This window comes from Tympanuchus pallidicinctus, unplaced genomic scaffold, assembly GCF_026119805.1.
Source record: "Tympanuchus pallidicinctus isolate F22 unplaced genomic scaffold, pur_lepc_1.0 scaffold7, whole genome shotgun sequence".
Taxonomy (NCBI): Eukaryota; Metazoa; Chordata; class Aves; order Galliformes; family Phasianidae; genus Tympanuchus; species Tympanuchus pallidicinctus.
This window is the reverse complement of record NW_026294791.1, coordinates 1,512,389-1,536,941: the sequence shown is the minus strand read 5'-3', so window position 1 is coordinate 1,536,941 and position 24,553 is coordinate 1,512,389. Positions and strand designations below refer to the sequence as shown.

The 24,553-nt window shown below is 44.3% G+C and overlaps 2 protein-coding genes across 4 annotated transcripts in view; both read left to right on the top strand.

Annotated features, from left to right (window-relative positions):
* Window positions 1-13,828, top strand: part of DNAJC6 (DnaJ heat shock protein family (Hsp40) member C6) — a 39,270-nt gene extending 25,442 nt beyond the window's left edge. For both annotated transcript variants that reach the window (XM_052666848.1, XM_052666847.1), the window contains exons 7-19: window positions 357-551; window positions 928-1,045; window positions 1,967-2,046; window positions 2,217-2,410; window positions 2,504-2,584; window positions 3,346-3,792; window positions 4,761-4,913; window positions 6,411-6,479; window positions 7,015-7,149; window positions 8,713-8,970; window positions 9,319-9,464; window positions 11,013-11,189; window positions 11,576-13,828. In XM_052666848.1, the coding sequence (XP_052522808.1) occupies window positions 357-551; window positions 928-1,045; window positions 1,967-2,046; window positions 2,217-2,410; window positions 2,504-2,584; window positions 3,346-3,792; window positions 4,761-4,913; window positions 6,411-6,479; window positions 7,015-7,149; window positions 8,713-8,970; window positions 9,319-9,464; window positions 11,013-11,189; window positions 11,576-11,677 (2,155 nt within the window). In that variant the 3' untranslated portion in view covers window positions 11,678-13,828. The remainder of the gene's footprint in view (window positions 1-356; window positions 552-927; window positions 1,046-1,966; window positions 2,047-2,216; window positions 2,411-2,503; window positions 2,585-3,345; window positions 3,793-4,760; window positions 4,914-6,410; window positions 6,480-7,014; window positions 7,150-8,712; window positions 8,971-9,318; window positions 9,465-11,012; window positions 11,190-11,575) is intronic.
* A 1,026-nt stretch (window positions 13,829-14,854) lies between these two features.
* LEPROT (leptin receptor overlapping transcript) lies at window positions 14,855-18,486 on the top strand. Of its 2 annotated transcripts, XM_052666928.1 has the most exons (5): window positions 14,855-14,982; window positions 15,168-15,243; window positions 16,033-16,219; window positions 17,421-17,555; window positions 18,218-18,486. In XM_052666928.1, the coding sequence occupies exons 1-4, from the start codon at window positions 14,967-14,969 to the stop codon at window positions 17,535-17,537; spliced, it is 396 nt and encodes a 131-aa protein (XP_052522888.1). In that variant the 5' UTR covers window positions 14,855-14,966; the 3' UTR covers window positions 17,538-17,555; window positions 18,218-18,486. The 2 variants fall into 2 exon arrangements, with proteins under 2 accessions (XP_052522888.1, XP_052522887.1); XM_052666927.1 differs by having other exon boundaries at window positions 17,421-18,486.
* Window positions 18,487-24,553: the final 6,067 nt, after the last annotated feature.

Sequence of the window (24,553 nt, the reverse complement as noted above, 5' to 3'; positions counted from 1 at the left end):
TGGCCACTTCCATTTCACCCACATTGTAACAGTAGTGGAGGAATAAAAACAAATCTTACAATAGCTTTGTGCTCTGGCTCAGGAAAGCTGACAGGTCTGTAGTTAATAGGGCTTTGGTGAATCCCCTTCCCAATACCAGCTTCATCCTTATAATGTTTACACTGTAAAAATGTCTCGTTTATAGTTTTCATGAAGCAGAGGCAACACTGCCTGTCAGAGCAAACAGAAGATGTAGTGTTACGTGTGGAGAAATAATGATCCATGACTAAGTACTTCACATGGCATGTGCACGTAAAGTAGAATGAAAACTGATCACCTGGGATAAAGGTTTCAGTGATGGCTTTCTCTATCTGCAGATACATAGGATACATTTGCGATCTAATAGCAGACAAGCCCGTCATTCCTCACTGCAAGCCTCTGACTATCAAGTCAGTCACCCTCAGCCCAGTCCCCTGTTTCAACAAGCAAAGAAATGGCTGCCGGCCCTTCTGCGACATCCTCAGTGGAGAAACCAGAATCCTGACCACATCCCAAGAGTATGAGAGGATGAAGTGAGTCGCTGTGCTCTCCTACCATCCTTAGGATGCTTTGCTGTAAGGTGTCTAGTGTCTGTGCTGTGGTCATTGCCAGACTGTCTGATAAATCATGGGGTGTGGATATTAATTGAAGGTTGGTGCCTACTATTGAATTAAACTGCCAGGGTCAGTTTGAAGGTATCTCAGTTGTGTACCTTCACTGAGATGGTTCGGTGCTACGCTAGTTTCTCCTGTGAAGTGTTTCTATTTCAACTCAACCTCACACTGAGCAGAATGACTCTGTTGGCTCAACCTGAGCGAGATGGTAATTTTGATGTTGATGTTGGGGTTGGGTGGTAATGGTGTTGTAGAAGGGAGCTTAAATGTGGATTTCCTTCTTGTCCCCTCGAAGAGAATACCGTGTGCAAGAAGGGAAAGTCCTGATTCCACTGGGAGCCACTGTCCACGGAGATGTTGTTGTTTCCGTCTACCATATGAGGTCAACCATAGGGGGACGCCTTCAAGCAAAAGTAGGAGTTTGTTTAATTTCTCTTGCATGATAGAGGCAATGTAGCTAACTAAGAGGGGCCCGAATATTGGGTCTAAGAATGCAGATGGCACTCATGATATAGAAGGCTTCCTTACCTGAGCATAGACTTAGCATAAATCGGAGCGATGCCAAGTGAAAACAAAGAGCATTTGGGGAAGTCCTTGATGCTCCCTGTGTCTCTTTACAGCGTATACTGATAGGATGTAGGATCCTTCCAGGTGATGCAGCAGATAGAAACCAACCCATCAGCAACTGGTACAGGCAAAACACCACAAAAACCTCTGTTTATGCCCTCTGAAGGGTATCATTCTCTATGATGGGAGAATATTTTTTCTTTAGCTCCAGTGATTATGACTGATTGAGCCATCCCTCCTGGATGGTGGCAGAGTTGCTTGTTCTAGAACAGCCTTCACCTTTTTGAATGTTATGGATAACAGGCAAAAATTGCAGAGCAACTGATGAATGTTTCTCTTCTTAGCTCATTACTGGTGCTGTTTGCTGTACAGGCAGTGCTTTACTGGAGTTCCTGCTGTGAATGAAATGGTCTTGTATGGTCCTGGGCTACCTGTTGCTCCACTGTATTCAGTGGAAATAGATATCAGTTTCATTTAAGTGCAAGAATAGGCCAAGTAGGTCCTGGCAATGAGGGCATGTTCCCAAACACTGTGAAGGCACTCCTCTGTCAGGGCAGCAGCAAAATTAAAGGCAGATGGAAATACTGGAGTTTGAGAAGGGAAAGTTCTACTTTCTATAGAACAAACAGAATGAATTAGCTTATGCAGCAGTAATCTATATAGTAACTGGTAGTAGGGTAGACTTAACCATCTGCATGTGCAATATAAACAAATATTTGAATTTCATGAGTTTAAGCACTTGTTCATTAAGGTGCTCTGTTTTTCAGATGACCAACACGCAAATATTCCAAATTCAATTTCATACTGGATTTATAGCCCTGGGAACAACCACATTAAAATTCACCAAGTGAGTATTTTAAGCTGAACATTAATCAAACCTGGAACATAAAAACCTTAAAAAGGCTAAAGGAGAATATTCACAAATGAAAGTCTGTGTGTGTGCATATATATTAAAAGATGATGTAGATTTGTAGAAACATCTGTTCCTTTGGAATTGACCGGCTTCTTCCCATTTAGACCTGAACTGGATGCCTGTGACTCTCCAGACAAATATCCCCAGCTTTTCCATGTTATACTGGAGATAGAAATACAATCTACTGATAGACAAACAGAGTTAACTCCTCCGTGGGAGAACTTCACAACAAAAGACATCAATCCAACCATTCTCTTCTCCTCTCATCAGGAGCATCAGGACACTCTTGCTTTGGCAGGTGGGAGCCGCGCAGCTTTACTCACTTGATTTGGGGCTCTGTCTTACTTTATTTTATTTATTTGTTTGTTTATTTTGGCGCTCTGTGCTGCAGGTAAAGGTCCCACTGATTCACCCCAGGATAACATCAGGAATGTTGGACAGAGTGCATTCTTCTCATCTCTCAGCTGGCAAGGTACGCAGCGTAGCCTTTAAGTCAAATTGCTTAGAATGAGATAAACAACTTGTTTCTCTCTCCCCCCTCCCTGGAGCATGGAGGCTTGCTGAGGGATCTGATTGTGGCATGCCTTGTGCATTAGATCACTGTGCTGCCAGTCACACCCTTATGTTGCAATTGAGTGGAAATTAATTTCCTACAACATTCTCTTCAGAAATTGCCTTCTCGCACTGTACGTGACCGATTATTGACACAGCTCCAGTATAAACCTTCACCCTAGGCATCCTTGGCATTGAAACAGCATAAAGGTGCTTTTTGCTAATATTGTACTTGGGAGAACATAGCATTGAGAGTGAGCTGGGTGCCTGTCCACAGCATGGGGGCATTGCACTGGGGATGTGCAGGCAGAACCTGGGCACAGGAGGTCCCTGGGCAATGCCAGAAGGTGATTTGTGTCACTACTATTTGTAATGAGCCCAGGCTCTGGGCCATGGCTGGAGATAGGCTCAGTGCTTGGCCATGACCCAGAAACCTGTGCAGCTCTGCTCTGTGCGGGTGGCACTCACTGCTCTTTGGGCTTGAAGAGAGCCAATTAGCCTCCCCCTGTGTTCCTGATCAATAACACTGACCGCTTAGCACGCGGCCCAGAAAAGACTTCAATTTAAATCTTTACCACAGCAGCATTCTGAAAGGTTTCTTGATAGCTTCTTGTTCTGCATTTAAGCTGATTTCTATGGGAGCCTTGCGATGAAACTAACGGCTACCTAATTTTATTTTAGATCAGAAATCTGACAAAAGTAGCTCTCACCCCACCTCAGAGGACCGAGCAGCATTGGTGCACGAGGAAAGCGAACAGTCAGATGATGAACTCTTGTCCCTTTCCAGTCAACACAGCAATGCCAGCGGTGACAAACCCCACGGGACGCCAAAACATGGCAAAAAGCAGCAAGAGCTGCCGGCACCGCCTCCGCCTGAGGACGTGGACCTGCTGGGGCTGGATGGCAGCCCCATGAGCAAAACCTTTCCCTCGCAGCCGGCGGCTGCACCCTCTAACTCGGACTTGCTGAGCGATCTGTTTGGGGTTGGCGGGCCGGGATCCCAGGGGCAGAGCACACAGCCTGCTGCCGATGAGGTCTTTCACATGGCGGGGCCCGGATCGGTGCAGTCCACCCCTCGGCATTCCGCGGCCTCGGCGTCCCCGTCCCCATCCCCGAGGGTGGGAGAAGGTAACGCCGGCTCCGCGGGGGGTGTTGCTTTCCTCTCTGGGTGTGCTTTCATGGAAACAGGGACGGAGGGACCCCGAGAGGCCGTCTGGTTCTTCCGCTCTGAGGCTGGAGTCACCAACAAAAGCAGATTGGCCAGTTTGTTTCTTTAAGTCTCTGGGGAGCTCACCCAGATGCTTGGCTGGCTGCTTACATTATAGGCACTGGAAGTCACCCTTCTTCCAGTGCATCCAATAATGTATGTGAGGAGAATTCTTGCTAATTAACAATCAAGAAAACCTAGCCACTTGGGTCTTGGTCAGACCTGCAGCGGTTTAGATTGGATTTCTTTTCCTAACAGTAGGGGTTTGGAGCTAGGATGGTGATCTTGGGCTGTGAAATACAGGGACACGCTTTGCTGTTTCTGATCATTCAGCAGACATGATAAGCAATATAAGAAGATTTTAAAAATTGTTACTATTTTTTATTGCTCCAAAGATTGAAATCGGGTTGGTAGAAAGAATGGTTGAATAGATTATTAGGGACAGGGATCTTTTGGAGGACTAAGTAAATGGAGAAGGGCAAGTAGAGACCATGTGTAATTGAACAGGTAGGGTCTCTGCAATAGGTGACTGGTTTTGCCAAAGGCAAAATAACACTGAGCTCGATCCAATGGCTGTGTGGGGTCTTCCTCCGTTTGGTTTGGCCTAATCCTTTACATTACAGTTTAAGAGCTGACATGTCAACATGTACGTGATTCAAAGAGCACAGTATGCTCACTTAACTTTTTCTTAGCAACAAATAATTTCAAGTGTTTGCGATGCCTGCCAGCTTCCTTGTACAGAAATGTTGGGATTGTTTTTCCCTTTGTTAAGGAGGGCACTGGCTGGAGCAGTGCTGTGGCTGAGATTGGTGGCACCTGCCGCAGGGTGGCCTTGTGGCACAGTCATTGCACAAGCTGGTGATTTAGAGCTCTCAAAAATGTCTTCCAGCATCTGCCTTTGATCCATTTGGAAGCAGCCCTAAGCAAGCCGGTCCAGACCTCCTGGGTTCCTTTCTCAGTTCATCAAATGTCCCCGGTGATCCTTTCCTTCAGGCAACAAGAAGTCCTTCACCAACTGTGCACAGCGATCCCTTCCACATGGGTAAGAAAGCGAGGGTCTTCCAGTGGATTTGAGCAAACACAAAATGCTGTTTTTACATCTGATGGAGCCGTTAAGTGCAAACTGGCCCTTACCATGAAATGACTCTAAACCACACAAACCCCACTAAACAGGAAAGAGCTTTTTGTCTCCAGACTTAAAGTATGTTCATCAGTTGAAGTGTGGTACGACGAGACTTGTTTTGCTCAAGTCGTATTCTTAATTAATAAGCTATTTGTATACATGAGGAAAGAGACCATGAAGAATGCCTGCCTGCATATTCCTGTGGTTATGAGGTCTACTTTGAACAAACTGCCATTAATTGAGCTAAATAAAGCACAGCATATTATGCCTGCTAAAGAAAACACCCATCCTTTGGTGATTTTGGTTAGAGGTATCTGATTTCTTTGGATCTGATTCTAATTCTGGCCACATTCAGTTAAATCTGACTCTTTTAGTCTCTCCCTTTGTTTAAAAAAAAATGTTCCTTAGTTGTCCCTTTCCCTCCCTGTGCCAAAATGCAATATCATAACTTTCTATAACACACATTCAGATACAAATTCCTTTGTGTCTCACCATCCAACACACATCCCTTGGGTGGCACGGTCTCTCTGGAAAGTCAGTGTGACATAGGAGGGAACTAGTCTGCTGCTGGCACTGCTTACATCCTTGCTTTGCCAGACTCAGGCACTGGGTATTACTTCTGTGAATAAGACCTTTGGGTCACACTTGGAGCTGGCTGCACTAATAAAAGGAATTTAAATGATACCCCAGCATGATGAGGTATTAAGTGACACTGCTAATGCTGTGTGTAATAAAAAGCTGGCAGGGTGAACTGGACAGATGTACAGACTTTGTTTGATAGGGCTGAAGCAAAGACTTCTTTATTGTCTCTGTATGTGGAGGCTGCTTTGCTGTGTCTGTTTTCCCTCCTTGCCCTTTGCATATAGAACATTTCCTTGGGTTGAGATGCATTCAGAAACACAAAACCCCACGTTATACTGGTGATAAGGTTTTATAAATACGTATATAAAGCCTCTGACCAAAGCTGCCATAAAACAAAGACTGTAAGTCTATGTCCTTCCCTATTAATGTCTGTACAGTATGAGATCAGAAAGAAATGGAAAAATTTGTAATGCCCTTTAGTGGGGCAGAAATTCACTTCTAATTAGCAAATGATAGATGGACACAGCCCTGTGCTATCAGTCCTGCTCCTCGCCCCCTACCCTTTCCAGATGCTGGGTTACCGGGGAGGTTTGGGTTGGCTTTTAGGAGAAATGTCTTCTCTAGAGATCAGGCTGCCCAGGGGGTGGGAGGGTCACAATCCCTGGGGGTGTTCCAGAGCTGTGGGAATGCAGCACTGAGGGCAGTGGGCATAAAGGAGGTGGGCTGGGGTTGGGAATGGGGAGCTTGGAGGGCTTTTCCAACCTGAATGATTCTATGATTATGTTGTTTTTGCTGTATTACTCTGAGATATTTATACATAGCCATTCTGCTTAGCTTCTAGCACACCAACAGTTTCCATACAGCCAGATGTTTCGGGTGGCTGGGACTGGCCCAACAAACCAGGTATGTGTTGTAAAAGCTCAGAACACTTAATGAAAAAGCCTCAGTGAGCCCTGAGATCTGTTTCCTTCCTCAAAAGATCAGGGTCTGAGGTGGGACGGGGTGCTAGGGGTGGATGTATGTGCTTGTGCTCCATCCCTTTGAGGAGCCAAGAGAAGGACCTGAGAAATGCTGTGTGTTCCTACAGTGCTGCTAAATTACAGTATGATTCCTTCTACTCTTGGGAGGGTATGTGTGTCCTACCAAAATTTGCTTCCCGAAGGCTTCCAGTTCTTAAAATATATCCATTTATCATAATTACTCTGTCGCTGCAGACAGTCTGGGGAATGTTCTTGTTGCTGAGCCTAATTGTGAGTGGGAGTGCAAGTAGTCTGGGCCAACGCTGAATTCAGACTGCTTAGGAGCCTGACAATAATACACTTAATTTTAACATCAGTTGTAACATTATGTAACCAAACCTTGGGTAAGAGCTGCTCAACTAAAATGAGCATAAAAATGTAGCTATTTTTTCTTTTTTTCCCCCCTTCTTATCTTTAAGGTGGCTTAGGTATGGGAAGTAAGTCGGCTGCCACCAGTCCTACAGGATCCCTCCACAGCACTCCCACTCACCAGCCTAAACCCCAAACACTGGATCCATTTGCTGACCTGGGGACTCTTGGAGCAAGTTTAGCAGGTTTGCATCCCCTACAAAATAAAGAAGTAACCAGCTACCCCTGGTTTAGAGAGATAGGATGAACAACCTGATATGTGACAGAGCGCTATGGGCTCTCTCAGCCTAGCTGCATGCCACTTTCAAGCATTCCCTCCTGCTTGATTCTCTGTAAATTTTCACAGACCTGTGCTTTTACTGATCTTCCATTAAAAAAAAACAACAACTGTGCATGCCAGCAACAATTTGGACCTTGTAGGCTGTGTGGATAGCAAAGTGAAACCTCCGTCTCATCTGCATCAACTGTTTCTGGCTGCTGTGTTGAAGTCCAACTGCAGAACGGTTGCTGCAGACCTTGGAGCTGTGCCTGGGAACAGGCTCTGGCTCTTGACAGCTGTGGGGGTCCCTAAGGAATTGTTTCATCCTTCTAGATTTGGCCCACTTTCCTCCTTTGTGAGGAAACCTGTGGTTCCTCACTGAACTGCCTCCAATTTGCTGTACTGTTGGAAGGTGGGATCTGAACCCATTTTCATTTGCACCTGGCTATGAAGGACTGTTTGCTTGGCTCTCAGACATGTTTTCTCCTTGTCCTATCTCAGAACTGTCAGCAAACCCTCAGTCCCACAGCAGTCCTGACAAATGGCTTAAGTTTTCCTTAAAAGCCAGCATGTCAGTTCCTCTGACTGGTAAATAGATTTTTCTTCCCTTTGTCACTGCCCTCAGCTCTTTGCGAGCCGTTGTGGTTTTATCTGATGTTTGTTTTCTCCTTTGCGTCAGTACCAGCATGGTTCTGGAGTTAGGTTTCCCAGTTCCCTCTGCTGGATCACTGGCTGCTCTGCAGGAGCAAAATAAAAGGAATGCCAAGGCTCATGTCAGAGCCATCGATGTGCTTTTAAAGCGTGGATTCTGCAGCACAGCTACGGAGTTCAAAAACAAACGATTTGGCATCCACAGGATATTTAACCACATTGCTGTTGTTCTTCACTAAATCAATAGCACTTGACCCACTTTCCGTGATATGTTTCAGAGCTCGAAGTTGAGAGTGGGGATTAATCTCAAGTAATAAAACATTAATGCTGAATACCACCCAGCACAAACTGTGTCTGAGGACCATCCTCTGCAGTAAGAAGGTGCTGAAACACGTGACTCTGTGGGATAATACCACCTCAGCACAGCATAACGAGGAACCATTTCAACATGTGCCGGCTTGATAGTGCCACTCTAATGCAGAAGCTCTGATTAACAGAGTGGCAGAAGTTGGAAGTGTCCTCTAGATATTTCCCAATCCAACCCCACCTAAAGCAGGTTATGGCACACAGCTGTGGTTCCCAGCTAGCTGCACTTTGATTTTCCCGCTTCATCCCACCAAACTGGTGCTCCAGAGGCACGTGCTTGCTTTTATGCAGCTTGCAGAGCAGAGACAGGAAAGTTGAGGGGCTTTGCTTGATGTTGCAAAAGTAAGTTTGTGGCAAAGCTGAAAGTAGAAGCCAGCTCCTTGGAAGTTTTTGTTGAGATTCCCTGGCCAGAAGGTGAGTCGTTGCTCTGTTTGCTAACGCACACCATCACTCCTTTCCCCTCGCTGTGCAGGTGGCCCTTCGTTTGCCAGTAAGCCAACCACGCCGACGGGAATGGGCGGAGGATTCCCCCCCTCACCACAGAAGCCCTCTCCGCAGCCCATGGGCAGCAGCTGGCAGCAGGGAGCTGGCTATGGCTGGCAGCAGGCACAGCCCAAGGCCCAGCCAGCCATGCCCCATGCCTCACCCCAGAACAAGCCCAACTACAACGTGAGTTTCTCAGCAATGCCAGGAGCGCAGAATGAACGTGGAAAAGGACCAGCTAATGCTGGTAAGCATTTCAGAATTCAGCGTCTAAAAGGTTGGCTCTTCGTGATGCTGCTTTAATGCACCAAAGCAGGTTGGAGTCTGGTGAGCAAGTCGTGCTGGTGGTGTTCAAAGTTCAACACTGGTTCCCTGTTCTAGACTCTGAAGCATGCTGGTATCTAGGAAATCCTGGATTACAAATGGGATTTGATCATAATTCAAATGTAGCATTAACTTATACCTCTTCTGAGAGAGCCTGCACACTCATAATCAGTGGGAGATTGTTATAAGTGATGTGGGGAGTTGCTTGGGTAGGAAAGCAGTGTTAAATAAGTTTGTATTGTGAAAACAACTTATTCTTGTTTTTTTTAAGATTCAAAACCTAAAGTGTCTGCAGATTTTGAAGATCTGTTATCTGGCCAAGGTTTTAATGCTCATAAGGACAAGAAGGGACCCAAAACAATAGCTGAGATGAGAAAAGAAGAAATGGCTAAGGAGATGGACCCTGAAAAACTGAAAGTAAGCAACGCTCTTGTTTATGCTTTACTGTCATTCAGTGTGTCTTTCGTTCTCATCATGCTGGATGCTCTTGAACACTCCCTGAAAGGCGGAGGTGGGCAGTAAGTCACTGGCCTTCCTGCCTGTGAGAGGCATCTGAGCAAATGGAAAGGACATCTAGTGCCAGAAAGCTGTGCTCCTCTTCTAGTACACATCCTCCACAGCACTGCTGGATCCCCAGCACCACATGGTATCTCTCATGCTTGTTTTCCATAGACTAGGTGTCTAAACTTGATGGCATCATGCACTGCTGTGCTCCCCATTTGCATCCCAGTTAGGAATGAGTTAGTGTGACCTGAAAAACAAAGTCAGAGACTGCAGGTGTTGGAGAACACCTGGAAAAAATTCCACTAGGTCATCAAAATGAGAGATACCACTTGTGAAAAGAGCAGTTTGTTTCCTGAAAATATATCAGAAAACAACAACAGAACACCCTGTGTTCCAAAGTAGCTTCATACAAAGAAGCCAGATAAGAGCAGCAAACATCTCTTCCTGTCCTTCAGGCTAACCGAGGCTTTGACCAAATGAGGGACTTAGCCCCCAAAATGAGATTGTCTTGGGGCAGAAAGTGAGAGCTTCCTGCTGTTTGTTCACATCATGCATTTCCACATGTTTCCTGAAGATGTGAACGTCCTTTGGAATGCAATTAAAACTCCAAGGATGCATTTCTGTCCTAAACTAGAAAACAGCAGTGGCTTGCTCAGTGTTACTGTCGTGGCTGCTGGGGCACCATGTCACTCCAGCTCTGGTGAGCAGGCACAGCTAATTGAACAAAACCTCTGTCTCATTAATCTTACCTACTTTGGAATTCTCACATCTCTCCTGAATAAATTGCTGAACTACAGATATGTCTCGAAGGGAAGGAAGTGCGTTCTGTCCCACTCTACGTGAGGAATATTAAGCCACAAATTAAAACTGCAGCTGTGGGCTCAGATGGCCACCACTAAGGGGGACATCATCTAGGGAAGTAGGGTTACCTTCTGCTTTGCTTGGCTGCTAAATCACAAATAGGAAAAAAGGCTCATGGAGAGAATTGAGGCTTCTGATTTAAAGGTTAAAAGGATTTATATTGAAGCTAAGCTTCTGTATGAGTCTTTAGTGCATGTCTAGAGCTAAGGCTTCTAAAGATATGCCTCCGCAGCAGAGTTTCAGTCAGGATTATTTTTAGGTATGCAATTAAGCCTGCTGAAGAGCCCACAGTTAATCATTTCATTTATCTTTGACTGTTCCATGTAATGGTTGTTCAAAGTGTTCTTAGGAGTGGCCCAACTCAGTATTTTTGGCAGTATTTTTGGCTCTGGCTATCTTGGCTTTCAAGTGGTGATATAGAAATTAAAGACAAAGTACAGACTGACAAATATCTTTCACGAATATCTCCCAAGGGCTTTCTGAAGCTTGGAAAGAAATATGAGATGTTCCTTGGAGTCACTGCTATTCAAATACAGAAACCTTTTCCTCCTGGAATATCTAATGTAAGGCATAAATGGAGGTTCACGTTTTTCTCCTCAGATCCTGGAGTGGATTGAAGGAAAGGAGAGAAATATAAGAGCCCTGCTGTCCACAATGCATACCGTCCTATGGGCAGGGGAGACCAAGTGGAAACCTGTAAGCATGGCAGATCTTGTAACTCCAGAGCAAGTGAAGAAGGTCTACCGACGGGCAGTGCTTGTCGTTCACCCTGACAAGGTAAGGGCTTCCTAGATCAGAAACTGACACTGTTCTCAAAAATAAGGTTAATTATGAAGTGTTAAATGTGATTGCTCAATGTATTGGTACAAACAAATGTGTAGAAGCATCCCAGCCTTGGTTAAAGCTTTTAGCCCTCTTGGGTCTGCATCTCTTTGCTCCGTCACTCTGTCAGCTCTAGGGAGCAAAAGGCTGAAGAGCCAGAAAACTGTTAAGCTGTTTACAAGGTCAGCAACCCTCAACAGTGTTTTTTTTCTCATCAAAGAATAAGTGAAAACCATTTGTGGAAAGTGAACGATACGTGTTTGAGAATCTGGCTGCACAGAGGTCTTCTGCTGGCAGTCTCCTTGACAGATGTGATACCCCTGTTTCTGTTTTTGTTCCAGGCTACTGGGCAGCCATACGAACAATATGCAAAGATGATATTTATGGAGCTAAATGATGCCTGGTCAGAATTTGAAAGCCAAGGACAGAAACCCTTGTATTAGGTACTTTCTCAGTCTCCACTACAGACCTGTGCTAGTGCTTGTATAGTCTCTTGTCACAAATGTCACAGATCAACCAAACTCTGGCTGGAAATTCAGAAGTTTCAGAAAACAAAGAGCCTAATACTTATCATGAAGAGCAAGAGAAAGGTTTCCTTATGCTTGTTTCAAGAATCCTGAGCTCAAAAGGAACTCTAGCCATCTGGCTTGTCATCTGAGAGCCACAGGGCTACAGTTCCTTGTACCTTTTTTTTTCCCCTTTGGATTCCAGTAGGGTGAGAGCGAAGACATTCTGGGAAAAGGTGGGATTGTTCTGTCTCTGACACAGCATAGCTGGTGAATTTCCTACTTTGTGTGTGTGTGTGAAATGTGACATGGCAACACTTCACTTGAGTTCTGTAACTGGTGGTGAAGCCCAGACTTTGATGTATTTTCTTCCTAGGTTTGGATCAAACTTCATCAAATTTAAGTGCTCAGATGTGGTTTAGGCACACTTCTAACAGTCACCATTTGCTGCTTCGTTGCTCATAAAGCATAGTATGCCTGAGTAGAGATAAAGCTGAAGCCTGGGTGGATCCGTGTGGCAGCTTACTGCTGCTTTATGCATTAATACTGTACTTCACCTCACAGTCCAGCAGTGAATCGTGTGGAAAAAGTTCCTCAGCATCATGGAGTAAGTGTCTTTAAAGCAAACAGCAAGTAAGGGATGTTAAACAGCACCTTGATGGCTTGTTAAACAGCAGTTCTGGGGGAATAGCGAGCTGGGGGGGAAGAGTGGTTCTACCTTAGTACAAGGGAAGAATGAGCATGTGCTGCATTTCCCATGAAGTTCTCATCAGTAGTTTGAATCCATCAAGCAGCAGACAATACCAGTAAGCTAAAACTCTACTGCAAATTGTTAGAAACTTCCTAGCCTATAGGTAACAGCTCTCCTCCTGAGGACTCAGAAGACTTTTTCCAGCCCACCTGCATCACCTCTATGCCTTTATCAGCTCCAGAGCACTTGGCAAAGGCTCCTGGCAAAACCCATTGCAACTTCACTTTTCAGACCACGGAGTACAAGCTGTCATGCAGACATCTGTGGGCCAGGTCTGATTTTTGAGGTAAATTGTGCAGATTAATTATCATAGAAGTTTATTATGGACCAAAGCAATAATATCGTAATGAAATATCTTTGATGCTGAAGCATCTGTCCTAGTTTAAAACAAGTTATGCTCTTCACCCCAAACCTGACTTTCTCCTTTTGTAGAATCACTGAAGCTAGCAGTTTGTTTACCAACAATTGTATTTGAGCTTTGGAAGGCAGATGTATTGAGAGGATAAGCAGCAAATCATTTGTATTTGCTGCTTGAGGAACAGGTTGCCATCTGATGCGAGTCATTAAAGCTGGTGGTTTTTAAAGACAATCCACTTGTTGTTGCACTTAAATTTTCAAGTGGCAAAACTTTTACTGCAAAGACAGAGTGTCAAAGTACATTGCTTTCTGTATAAAAGTCATCCTTTTGTTGTATTGGTCCATTATTTACTACCATTACTTGAAAATGTGAAACCAACACATAGGTCTCCTTTTATATAAAAGACCTTAAGATAATAGTAACAAACTGGATGTTATTTATTAATGTTTTGATCCAGTATGTGCTTGTCTTATTTAAAGAGATAACTGGAATGTGAATCATGTTCCTGTGATTTGTTGGTTTATTGTTTCTCATTCACATTTGTAGATATTGTGACCTATGCCTATATAATGAAAAGGATCTCATTACTATAATGTACTTTTTTTTTTTTTAATAATGAAAACTATGTTAGCTTTGTATCAGGTTTGTCACGGCAAACAACTCTGGATACTCATACGTTCACAAAATGCAAATCCATCATTAAACTTTATCTACCCAAAGAAACCCTATCCCACTTAAACTTTGATTACTCCATCCCTAATGTTTTTATGGGTGCATGAAAGTATTAGGACGTATGTATATCAAAATAGTTAACTAAAAAAAAGAAAAAATTCTTGTCATATCTGGTAGTGACAGAGGTTATCAATGTTCAGGTTTACTGTTTGACTAAATTATTGTAATTTTTGTAAATACGGTATATACTCAATGAAATTGTGACTGGTCTAAAACATTTGTATATACATTAAAAAGCTGAAATGAACACTCACGTGCGTTTTGTGCTTGTGAGGGGTGGGGGAACTCTGCCTTCTTGCTTTCAGCACAGGTCAGGGTGGTTTCTCCATAAACAACAACGCTTCCCTTAGCACTGGGTGGAGATTCCTTTCTTCTGCACTGCCTGCTTATGTGACCCACACCTCTGTTCCTGTGGCTCGGGGCTGGCTGGGAGCGGGTGCAGCCATGCAGGTGACCAGGAACCGCTTGCTTAAGACAAATGTCCTTGTTTCTAAGGCCTTGATTTTCCTCAGCAGCAAACAAGCTCAATGGAGAACCCAACTCCTCTTCCTGCAGGAGGTGGGAAGAACAGCTTGGGGTTTGACTCCGAGAGAAGCTCCAATGGGAAAAGCTGCAGTCCTTATGGCTTAAGAAAAATACCCCTAGTGAAGCACGTAAAGTTACTCTTCTCTTTCTGCATTTTGGGTTGTTTTTGTTTTTGTTTTTTAAATGAAGCTATTTATTGTAGGCCCAAACGCGGCATTTGTTGGCAGTAGATTAAGTTGGTGCTCACGTTTTGTAGGCGTTTTTTCCGTGCAGTGAAAGGGGCCGTAGCTGAGGCAGGAGCTGCACGGAGGAAAACCCTGCGGGGATGTGGGTCCCAAAGGCTTTGCAAGGCTGTGGCTCTTGGGCCAAAGCTTTGCCTTCGTGTGGCGGAGCCCCAAAACCCTGAAGGTGTGTGCACCGTGTCGCGGCCCAGCAGAAACGAGGGAGAGATGAGCAGGCCGGGCCTGTTTTGGGGGGTTAAAAACGGCTTTTCAGGAGCAGCCTCCAAAGTGGTGGCGACTGATTGGAGCTGCATCGATCCTTACGTCTTAGACGCACACACAGCGCTCGTACACCGGCTTTACGGAGCCGCCCAGCGGGAGCAGCTCGCACCACCCCGTCACCACAGCGACGGGAGCTCGCGGCTCAGCTGTTTCCCGCCTCCGCCTTAAAGGGCGCACCGGCCCCTCCCCGGAGTGAGGGTGAGGGAGTCGCCCCCGTCGCGGTGCGGTCCCTTTAAGGCACCCGATCACGTGCTCCGGCAGCGGGTGGGGCTAAGGGCCGGAAGTCTCGCGCCGCTAACTCAGCCATCGTTCGGGGCGCCGAGAAACGGAGCCGCTGCCACCCGGCCCGCCGGAAACATGGCGGGTATCAAAGGTACCGAGCGCTGCCGAGCTCCGCCGAGCTCTGCCCGGCGGCTCCGGGCTGCCGAGGGTCCCACCGGGCTGCTGCCGGCAGCTCTGAGCCGTTCCCTGCCTGTCGGCGGGCACGGCGGCCTGGTCGCGTTTCCCTTTCCCTCAGCGGGGCCGGTAAGCGCCTCACCGCCTGCCTTGTGTTTGCAGCTCTCGTAGGGCTGTCCTTCAGCGGAGCCATCGGCCTGACTTTCCTCATGCTGGGCTGCGCCCTGGAGTACTACGGGTGAGCGGACTGCGAGTGCCGGGCCTCCCTCCTGCCTGCTCAGCGAGCTGCCGCTCTCGTCAGCCGGGCACCGGGCTCCGCTCGGTGCCTGCCTTCCAGCCGTTGTCCCGACGCTTTATTGTGGTTAAATGGCCCCTTTTCACCTTGCACCCGTGTTCCGTAAAAATGGCTGAAATCAGTGCTGTGCTTCCTCGAGGTGACACACGCCTGCTTGCTGAGCAGTCATTCTTAATCTTGTGCGATTCTTTTTGCTTTGTACCTGCTACAGCACTGCGATGTTGCTTCTCAAAACTCAAAGCAGCCAGCTCGAGCTGTAGGTGACCCTGTTCCCTGAGAGGGTTGGATCAGGTGGCCTTTTGAGGTCCCTTCCAGTTCAAACGATTCTGCAGTTCAGTGCAGGTGAAGCTGCACGGAGTGCTGGCACAGATGCGTGTGTCAGGGTGTGCCTTCAGAGCTGCCTTGTTTCCAGACTGGGTTTCCTCTCGTTTGGAAAAAACTTTTGGTTCCAATCCTGCCCTTTATGTCTCCTCTTCCTGATGATTGTAGGTTTTGTGAGGTGATGGTGTGAGCTGAGTCAGGGAGGTGATGCTAAATGTGAAATATGTAATCTGGTTGTGGGGGAGAGCAGACCCTGCTCTGTGAGGCCATGGGAGCACCCTTCTGTTGAAAGCTTGGGCTTAAATCACTTCGTCTGCTTCTCAAACCACAGAGTAGGACTACTGTCGTTACTTTTCCTAACGAGGAAATTCATCTAAACTGATATATTTCTTTTTTTTTTTTCCTCATCAGTGTTTACTGGCCTATGTTTGTCTTAATATTTTACTTCATCTGCCCCATTCCCCACTTCATTGCCAGAAGAGTAAGTGACGACAGCGATGCAGCCAGCAGTGCCTGCAGGGAGCTGGCGTACTTCTTCACAACTGGAATTGTTGTTTCTGCTTTTGGCTTCCCCATCATCCTGGCGCGGGTCGAAGCGGTGAGTTCTCGCAAGGAGGCACTTACTGAGTGTAGGCTTTAAGTGTGTTGGTGTTTCTTTCTGAGCCAGGTGAGCTGCTTTTGTTTGTAAATCCTCCCTTTGCTTTCCTTGTGATGGTCGTGGATTCTGATTCTGGAAGCTTGCTTATGCTGCTTTTTGATCTAAACAAATGACTTGCGTGACTTAAAAAGTTTGCTTCTAGTTTTGCTGTGGTCCAGTGCAAGATATGTTCTCTCCTCCTCCATCTCACACCCTTCTCTGTCATCAGCTCGTGCAGTGCTTCTTGCACCATCTTTATTTTTATCTTAGAATGTCTGCTTTCTCCATTTAGGATGCTGGAAACTTGGTGACTGGAGTGTATTATCAGTTAACAGCAAAAGGCCAAACTTCCAGAACTGTCCTCCTGGTTTTCAAAGCATTTCCCAAGCTCATGCTTTGTCCCCTCAAATCTGAGGAAATTTCTACTAGCTTCTTTGCTCTTTGCTTTCTGAACTGCTCTTCAGTGGTGAGATTTGTGTCACGTTCATTTCCAAGGCAAAGAACTCCTTTGTCCTGTTTCCCAAACTTCCCAACGAGATGTTATTTCTTTTAGTTGTTATTCTAGTTTGTTTTTCCCCCTTTGGCCTTACTGTTTTGCTTTAAGCTTCATCTGCTTAGTTTTAATTTAATTTGTGATGCACAATTAACCCAACATCGAGCCTATTGTGGACCTGATAATAGGCAGAACCAGAAGTGACCACAAGAGGGAACTCGAATTCATGGCTGTGTCTTAAATGTTTTTTAGGGTAGACTTAGGTGTGCAGGTAGATAGCTGCAGAAAGCTGTTTACCTTTAAGGCCAGGTACTGTGTTCTGTGCTTATTACTGGCATTTATTTGAAAACAATCTTTTATTCTTATACACAGTATTTAAAATAAAGCACTAATCTCAGTGGGCTTTTGTGATTTAGATCCGTTGTAGTGACCTGTATGGCAAGGCAATCATTTTGCTCTAAAATATAGAATTATTAGCCCGTCTGTTGAAGTCTTGCATTATATGAGTAGTTGCTAATTGAGTGATTAGTACTGTAAGTTGCAGTATTTATTGTTTGTCCTTTTTCTAATTGCTTTCTGTAGTATTTCATTTAGTTTATCTAATGCATATAAATAACTGGCCTGGATGAATGTTTAAGAACTGCTTTGTTTCGTTTCCTTGCATTTCAGATCAAATGGGGAGCCTGTGGTCTGGTGCTGGCTGGCAATGCAGTCATTTTCCTTACAATTTTAGGCTTTTTTCTTGTGTTTGGTAGAGGAGATGACTTTAGCTGGGAGCAGTGGTAGGACCTCGCTCTGATGCTGGTAATGTTTTCAGCCTATGTCACCGTATGTGTGCTGTATGTGTGTCTGTGTGAATTCATTATTGCAGATGTGTGTGCATATGCATTATCACATCCTAATGTGCTTTTTTACAATGTGTCAGCCAAAGGGGAAAGATCCTTGTGACAGCCCTCTTAATGTATTCAGTGCAGGTTGGGATCTCCATTGCAAATCTGTCCACAAAGAAGTTTGCAAAAACATAAACTGTTTTTACTTGTTTTTCAATATATGTGCATTAACTTCTGCTCTACTTGCTGATACATGAGATATCAATCAGCATGTCTACTTTTTTTTCCAAAACTCATAAATTAAAGTAGATCAATATGAAGATTATCCTGCTTACTGTTGCTTACCTTGGTTGTCTTTCTGCTCTGATTAAGGATGAATGGGTACTTGCTTTCCACATGAGTAATTGTAATTGTTTCCTTTGATAACAAAAACAAACATAGCATATGCCAACTCTTACACCTAATGAAAGAAAGAAAACCCTGGTTAAAAATTGATGGTGTTCACTTAGAATCTACATTCTTTCTTTTCCCTAAGACACGCCAGTTTTGTCACTCTTCAACTTAATGACTGTGGATGTATTTTGGGAATAGTCTTGTGCTTTAATGCTCAGAGTTGACATTACTTCTCTCATGAAGGCTCTCAGAGGAAGGAACTACTCTCAGGACACTTACAGTCGCAATACAGCTTTGTATTCCTGTGTGTGAAGTGCCTGAATTGCAAGGAAGTGAGCGTTCTGCTGGGCAGGACTTATCTCCTCTGTTCTCATTGCTTTGGTAACTTACTTATTCAAACTGCTACTTCTTGGCTGTAAGATTGTTACATTAAAACACTATATTTTTATGCTGGCATTATCCTAGTAAACATTCTCATAATCTCATTTGTAAAAGTTAACTTTATTACTGTTTTGACTTGCTGAAGCCTTTGATTTATGGAGGCACGTGATTTTATACAAATGCACTGTGGCACAACCCTAACTCTAGAGGACACTTCAGTAATCTGCAAGGGGCAAAGGAGGAGACGTGTTAGTTTGATTCTTACCTGGGGAAATTGACATAGAGATTCCTGTTCTGAGAAGAAACCAATTTCCTGTGAAGGATATGTTTTATTATGGAGAACCCTTCGAGTAGCAGGGGGCAGACACGTGTTTTATAGTCTGTGTTAGTTCGTGGCTGACTGCTGTGACCCAGCCTGGCTGAGACAACACCTTCTGCCCACTAGGTTGTATGAGAGCACTTGCACTGTTGTCCAAACTCTCATTACCAGTGTAATGGTGTCCTATGGGTTGCTGTGCAGAGCAAAGGTTAAGAAATAAACAAATGCTATGTGAGCACTCATACTCTGCCTTTTTTCCATGCTCAGGGCCCTGCTAAGAGGGTACAGAAGTCATTCTGTGGTGCAAGTAATGCAGTATCATTCAAATGTAGACCATCTTGGCAAATAATTCTAGTCTTTGATTAGGTAGAAAACTGTTAATTACATATTTTAAACTTAAACTTCAGATGTGTGTAAGGTGAACACTTCAGTGTTGAGGAATGCTGAACGGTTGCAGCTGATCCTGAGGTGTGTCTGCAGTGTCAATCCTGCCAAAGAAGAGTTAATGTTACAGCACAGGTTTTCTCCTGGATGCTGGTGCTTCATTGCAGACACAGCAGGAATGTGCTTGTTAAGATGCTGGGTGAGAGCAGGTTGTCTGACTTCGAGGGAAATCTGCATATATGGCTGATTTGTAAAGTTCTGTTGTTCTAATTGGTAGCTGAATTATTTAGAGTAAACATAGTTTCTACAGAGGTCCTGCTTTGATTTTTTTTCTTTTGGTGAAGAATTCACTTTTTCCCCCTTTTCTATGACATTTTTGAGTTAAGTTGATGAAGTAAAACACCAGTGATATACAACTGAAGTGCCTGATCCTGCACATATCTGAAGTCTTTGCTGAACATTCCATTTAACTCCAGCTGAAGCACTGTGTGCTTGCAGCATTAGGTTCTTGAACGTTTTCACTCCTCAGAATTTGTGTACTGAAGGCTGCAATGGAAGTCTGTAAAGGTACCCAGTTACCACTGAAGTTTTGCTTTTGAGGCAGGTGGAGTAAAGAGAATAAGCTCACATCAGTTTTTCTTTAATATAAATGATAGTCACTGTAGAATCTGTTCTCCATCTATTAGTGAAGAGCACACGTGTGACAGAAAAGGATTGGGATCCTATTGGGATGCAGGCAGTAAACAAATGACAATCTAAAGTGAAAAGGAGAGCTGGAAAGTTTGGTGTGGTGTTGAGAGACGTTGCTCCTTGGAAAATCATTCCATTGCACTGTTTTGCTTTGGCTGTTGCTGTGGCAGGGAGATGCTGAAGGAAGAAAGTGAAGACTTCAGAAGCAGCTGTGTGCAGTAATACTTAATGTGAACTTCGTGCAGTTTTCACCATGGATGTTTTAAATTGTTTAACATTTAAAATCATATTTAATGGTGTTTAAGTAACGAAATTCTTCTTTGACCTCTTTAGAAGCAAATTTGCTTGAATGAGTTCAGCGTTTAAGAGGGTCAAAAAACCTCCTCAATGCACTTGGGGTTTTGTTTGCTTGTTTTTACCAAGAGCTTCATACGTTCACACCAACCTGGTGCTCTGATGGCCAGTATTGGGCGTGCTGTCACTCTCTGTAGTGATTTACTGTGGTTTCTCTGAAGTTGTTTCCTTTATGGAATACCATATATCCAAAGTGCCTTAATTTCAACACTATGCTGATTTTATGAATGCATGTAACATGGATATACCATTTTCATAATCAACTGAAAAGCTGTTATTGCATTTTTATAAATCTGTCCTGCCAATTAATCACATTTTCTGTAAGTCACTATGCAGTGCGGTTTTTGTAACTTTTGTAAACACTATTCTTGCTTTTCTGTGTTTGCCAGGATCTTGAGATGAAGTATTAAAACATATCCTGCTTTTCTTCTGGAATTGTCTAATAAAACTGAGTAAACGTACCCGATGCTCGAGTATTTGTCTTTCTTAGATTTCAAGAGCTGACAAAAAATAAAACTCTCCTGTAAGAAGAGGAAGGACACAGGCACAGCATCTCCTGCCCTCACAGTTGTACTGTGGCTGCCAGACACAGATGCTGCTCGTGAGCTGTTCAGATGTCTCTTGGTGTTGGTGTTGCCTAACTGGTGAAATAGAGCTTTCAGGCAGATCCTGGGGCACTGTGGTGTTGGGGTCTATCTTGCCCCCAGATCCTTTTCATGTTTTTTCTGGAGATGCATAGGAAGTGCCTTGTGGCCATTGGTTCTGCAGAGATTTTGGTACCTGGCTTCTGGGTCATCAGAATGGCTCATCCGTGAGATTAAAACGCAGTGGGATGGGTTGCCAGGAGAGGCTGTGGAGTGCTGCGTTTTGGAGGTATTTAGAAACAGGACGTGGTCCTGGGCAACCAGCTCCTTACAACCAGCTCTTACAGCCTTGGTCAAGCAGGGCGTTGGGCCAGATGACCTGCAGAAGTCCCTTCCACCCCCAGCTATTCTGTGAATAAATCCCCGAAGCCGTGATCTAATTGCAACAGGCCAATTAGTTTTATGGCCTCCATTAGAATGTATTGTAGAGGCCGTGTTCAAACGTGCCAGTGTGTTATCACTTAGCCTGAAAGCTGTTATTTGTGTCTTGTACGTGGTGATTCTGTGAGCTTAGACTTAACCTCCTCTCCAGATTTAGACACATCCATCAGCACTGGTGGAAGCAGGGATGCAGAGGGCATCAGCTCTTTTCTTCCTAGGTCAGTGGGTGACCGTATTAAGTGTGTGATCTTGATCCTACCGCTGCTTGGGAAAATGAGCCTGCTCAGTAAATTTAATCCAGTTTGTTAAAGCACCCACCATCAGGAGAGGTAAGCTGTAGCATCTGGATTCTAGTAGCTGATGTTTCTTGTTTGCAGTAATTCTGGCATCTAAGCTTTTGAGAAGGTGAACATACTTGTACTTTGCATCAGTTAGCTGCTGGCATTGTGCTGTTCTGCAGAACAAATACTTGGGACTGCTATTCTGTGCTGCATCACCCAACTCATTCACTACTTACAGCTCTAGATTTTGAACCAGGGGACTTGCTTCCTGAAGAGCTTTATTTAACCTAGTTTTGGATTTGCTGTGTACCATGATATAGGAGGATATAGCTTAAAAGCTTCCTACCTCTCCCACCCTTGTTTTTGTAGCTGCTCAGACAGCTGTTCCCGGTCAACTTAGATAGGAAATTGCAATGAGATGCAGAAGAATCTTGCACTGATTTTACAGTTAGTTCAGTCCCTTAAGCTTGTAAACTTCCTAACTAGTTATGTCTTTGAGTAACTTTCTAAAATCTTGAACAGGCTTTAATTTCATGAAGTAAATCTAAGCTCATCAGCACCCAGGAGTTAACTAAACTTGTCTTGCTAATGCAGGCTGTTACTGTTAATATGTAAAATTATGTAAAGCTCTGAAAAGATCTCTTTAACTCTGATCTCAGTTGTTAACGCCGCTGTTAAGATACTGCATCATTTGCTCTGCAGGGATTGTTTCTGCTGTATGTTAATGGATGAGAAGCCTATTTCATTAGGCTGGATGCACACCAGGTACTAACGACTAATTGATTTGTTTAAGTGCTCCCTGCAAATACGTGACTGGTGTGTACTTGAGAGCTCTACAGGGGAGAGCCTCGTGATGAAGCATGGAAGGAAGCATTAACTGCTGAGTTGTGATTACATGTTAAAGATCAACTGGACACTCCTACAGAAACATTTTCTCCATTGGCCTGGTATTTATAAATATCCTGTATTTATCCCTTGCTTTTTGTTTTGCTTTTGCTCTTTATGGTGAGGTTTATTTTAGCTGTGTGTCTCTTCTTAGGAGTTCTTTGCAGAAATTGGTTCCAGCTGTGTATGTCCCAGTGCTCAGAGCTCAGCTGCCGCTGTCTTGAAATCAGTGCTCTCCTTAGATGGGTTCTACACACTTACCAGTACTGTGGGTGCTGCTCCTTTCTGTTAGCTCAGTTTGAATGTTCTGGTTTGTTGCTCCCTGCTTCCTCTCCCAAGGGATCAGTCCTGGTCTGCATGTGCAGACAGCATTCTTGCTGCTGTCCAAGTGCCTAGAGGGCCTCTCGGGGGAACATGGAGACATGCTCTCCTTCCACCCTAACTCTTGGGTGCAACAGAGGGTTATTTTCATAGTGAGACTACAACTATGGCTTTGCTGATTGCAGTATTTTATGTATAATTAACATAATTGTGCATAATCAAACATGATATAATCTCACTTTGGAGTCTTCACGTTTAGGAAGGTTGCCTTCCTACAAAACGTGCTTATAGTGTTGTTGTCTGTTATTATAATGAATAATTTTGAGTAAGTGGTTACAGCAGCCCTCCTGGTGGAGAGTAAGGGTCTGTTAGTGAGTGCTGAGGCTCACGCAGAGCTGGAAGTGACCGTGGATGTTGGTGACAGCAGGACAGGAGGTTAGCTGAGGCTATCCGTGTCTGTGCATTTGGGTTTATCTCTTGCTTCGAGCTGCTTTTTGCAGCATGCTGGCACAGTTGCTTTGATTTTCCTAATCAACATGAAGAAATGACGCTGTGCTTGGATGTTTGTTTGCTAGAGGATTTGGAGAGAAGTTAAAATGGTATTTATCATGCTCTACAAAGCATATGCTTGAAATGAGAGGATTGATCATGACATTTATATGTTTTGCTTACCCTTTGTTTTGACTATTTAAATTGGGCTTGTGATTTTGTTATTCATTTAATTCCTGCCTGAGACTGGTATTTCACAATATAATAGGGGCCTTTGTTACCAGCTCTCCATCTCAAAAAACAGCCTTTGCACAACATAAAAACAAAAGCCACAGTAGTTGTAACCTATGGCTACTGACCAAGTCCTCCCTTTTTGAAGCTGGTGGGAATTTGCTATTTGGGTCAGTGGGGCAGGGAAACCAGGATCCAAGAGGGCTGATGCTGTTAGATGCCGAAGCCTTAATGTGGAAGGGCAACCTGAGGGGGAGTCACTTCCCTGAAACAGACTGTCCATCCTGTTGGAGTGCCTGTTGCTTCTGGCTGCACTACACAGGGTAATGTTGGTACAGAAATCCATACGCCTGTGTTTCAACAGAGGGCACTTTATTCCAGGAGAGGATTTCACAGCTTGTCCTTGTTTTCAGTAACACAGCTTGTGTCGCTCGGCACAACTGGTCTGCCTTTGATGTTCTGCTTTTTCTAGTAGTGGAAGTGCTGAAGTTTGCAATGAGGGGTTAGGATGTTTAAAGACAAGACGTGATAATAAAATGATTTCTCGTGTAATAAATTTTGAAGGGGAACTTTGCTCCTAGTTTAATTTTAAAATATTAGGAAATATAAAATATGTACCATGCATGCAGAAGGTGACTTTAACTTTTGAATCAAATTGTACAAAATAACATATCTGAGGCAGTCCAGAGCATGCTATTTCTTCTATTCAAAGATATACTATCTTTTCAAGGAAGACTGCATTCTTAACAAATATTTTGCTGTTTAATCAAAATGTATAGCAGAACACATTTGTTTGCAAGGCTTTTAAAATAGCTAGACAGGCTAATTAGAAACAATCATTTCAAAACATACAGTCTTTCTGCTAGAGTCTCCTAAGCGCGTGAAGTTAATCACGATTCAGCAAATAGCCTCCGTTAGGATTCAGATGGTTCAAACTCCTTCAGATACCAAAGAAGCAACGCAGGTGTCTGTTCCTCTCCCTGTTTAGGAGAGAATTATTAGTCTGTTTGGCCCTTATCCCATGGGATCCAACCCCACAAGGAAGGCAGAAGGTCCCAGCTCCAAAAGGGCTGAGCTGGAGCCTGTCCTGGCTCCTGCCTTCATCCTGTCCCTTGGAGTTGCTCAGAAGCCCCCAGTTCCCTCATTTAACCTGACCTACATGGGGTTCATTAACAAATAAAACCAACCCAAAGCAACCCTCCCTGTGATTGCTGGCATT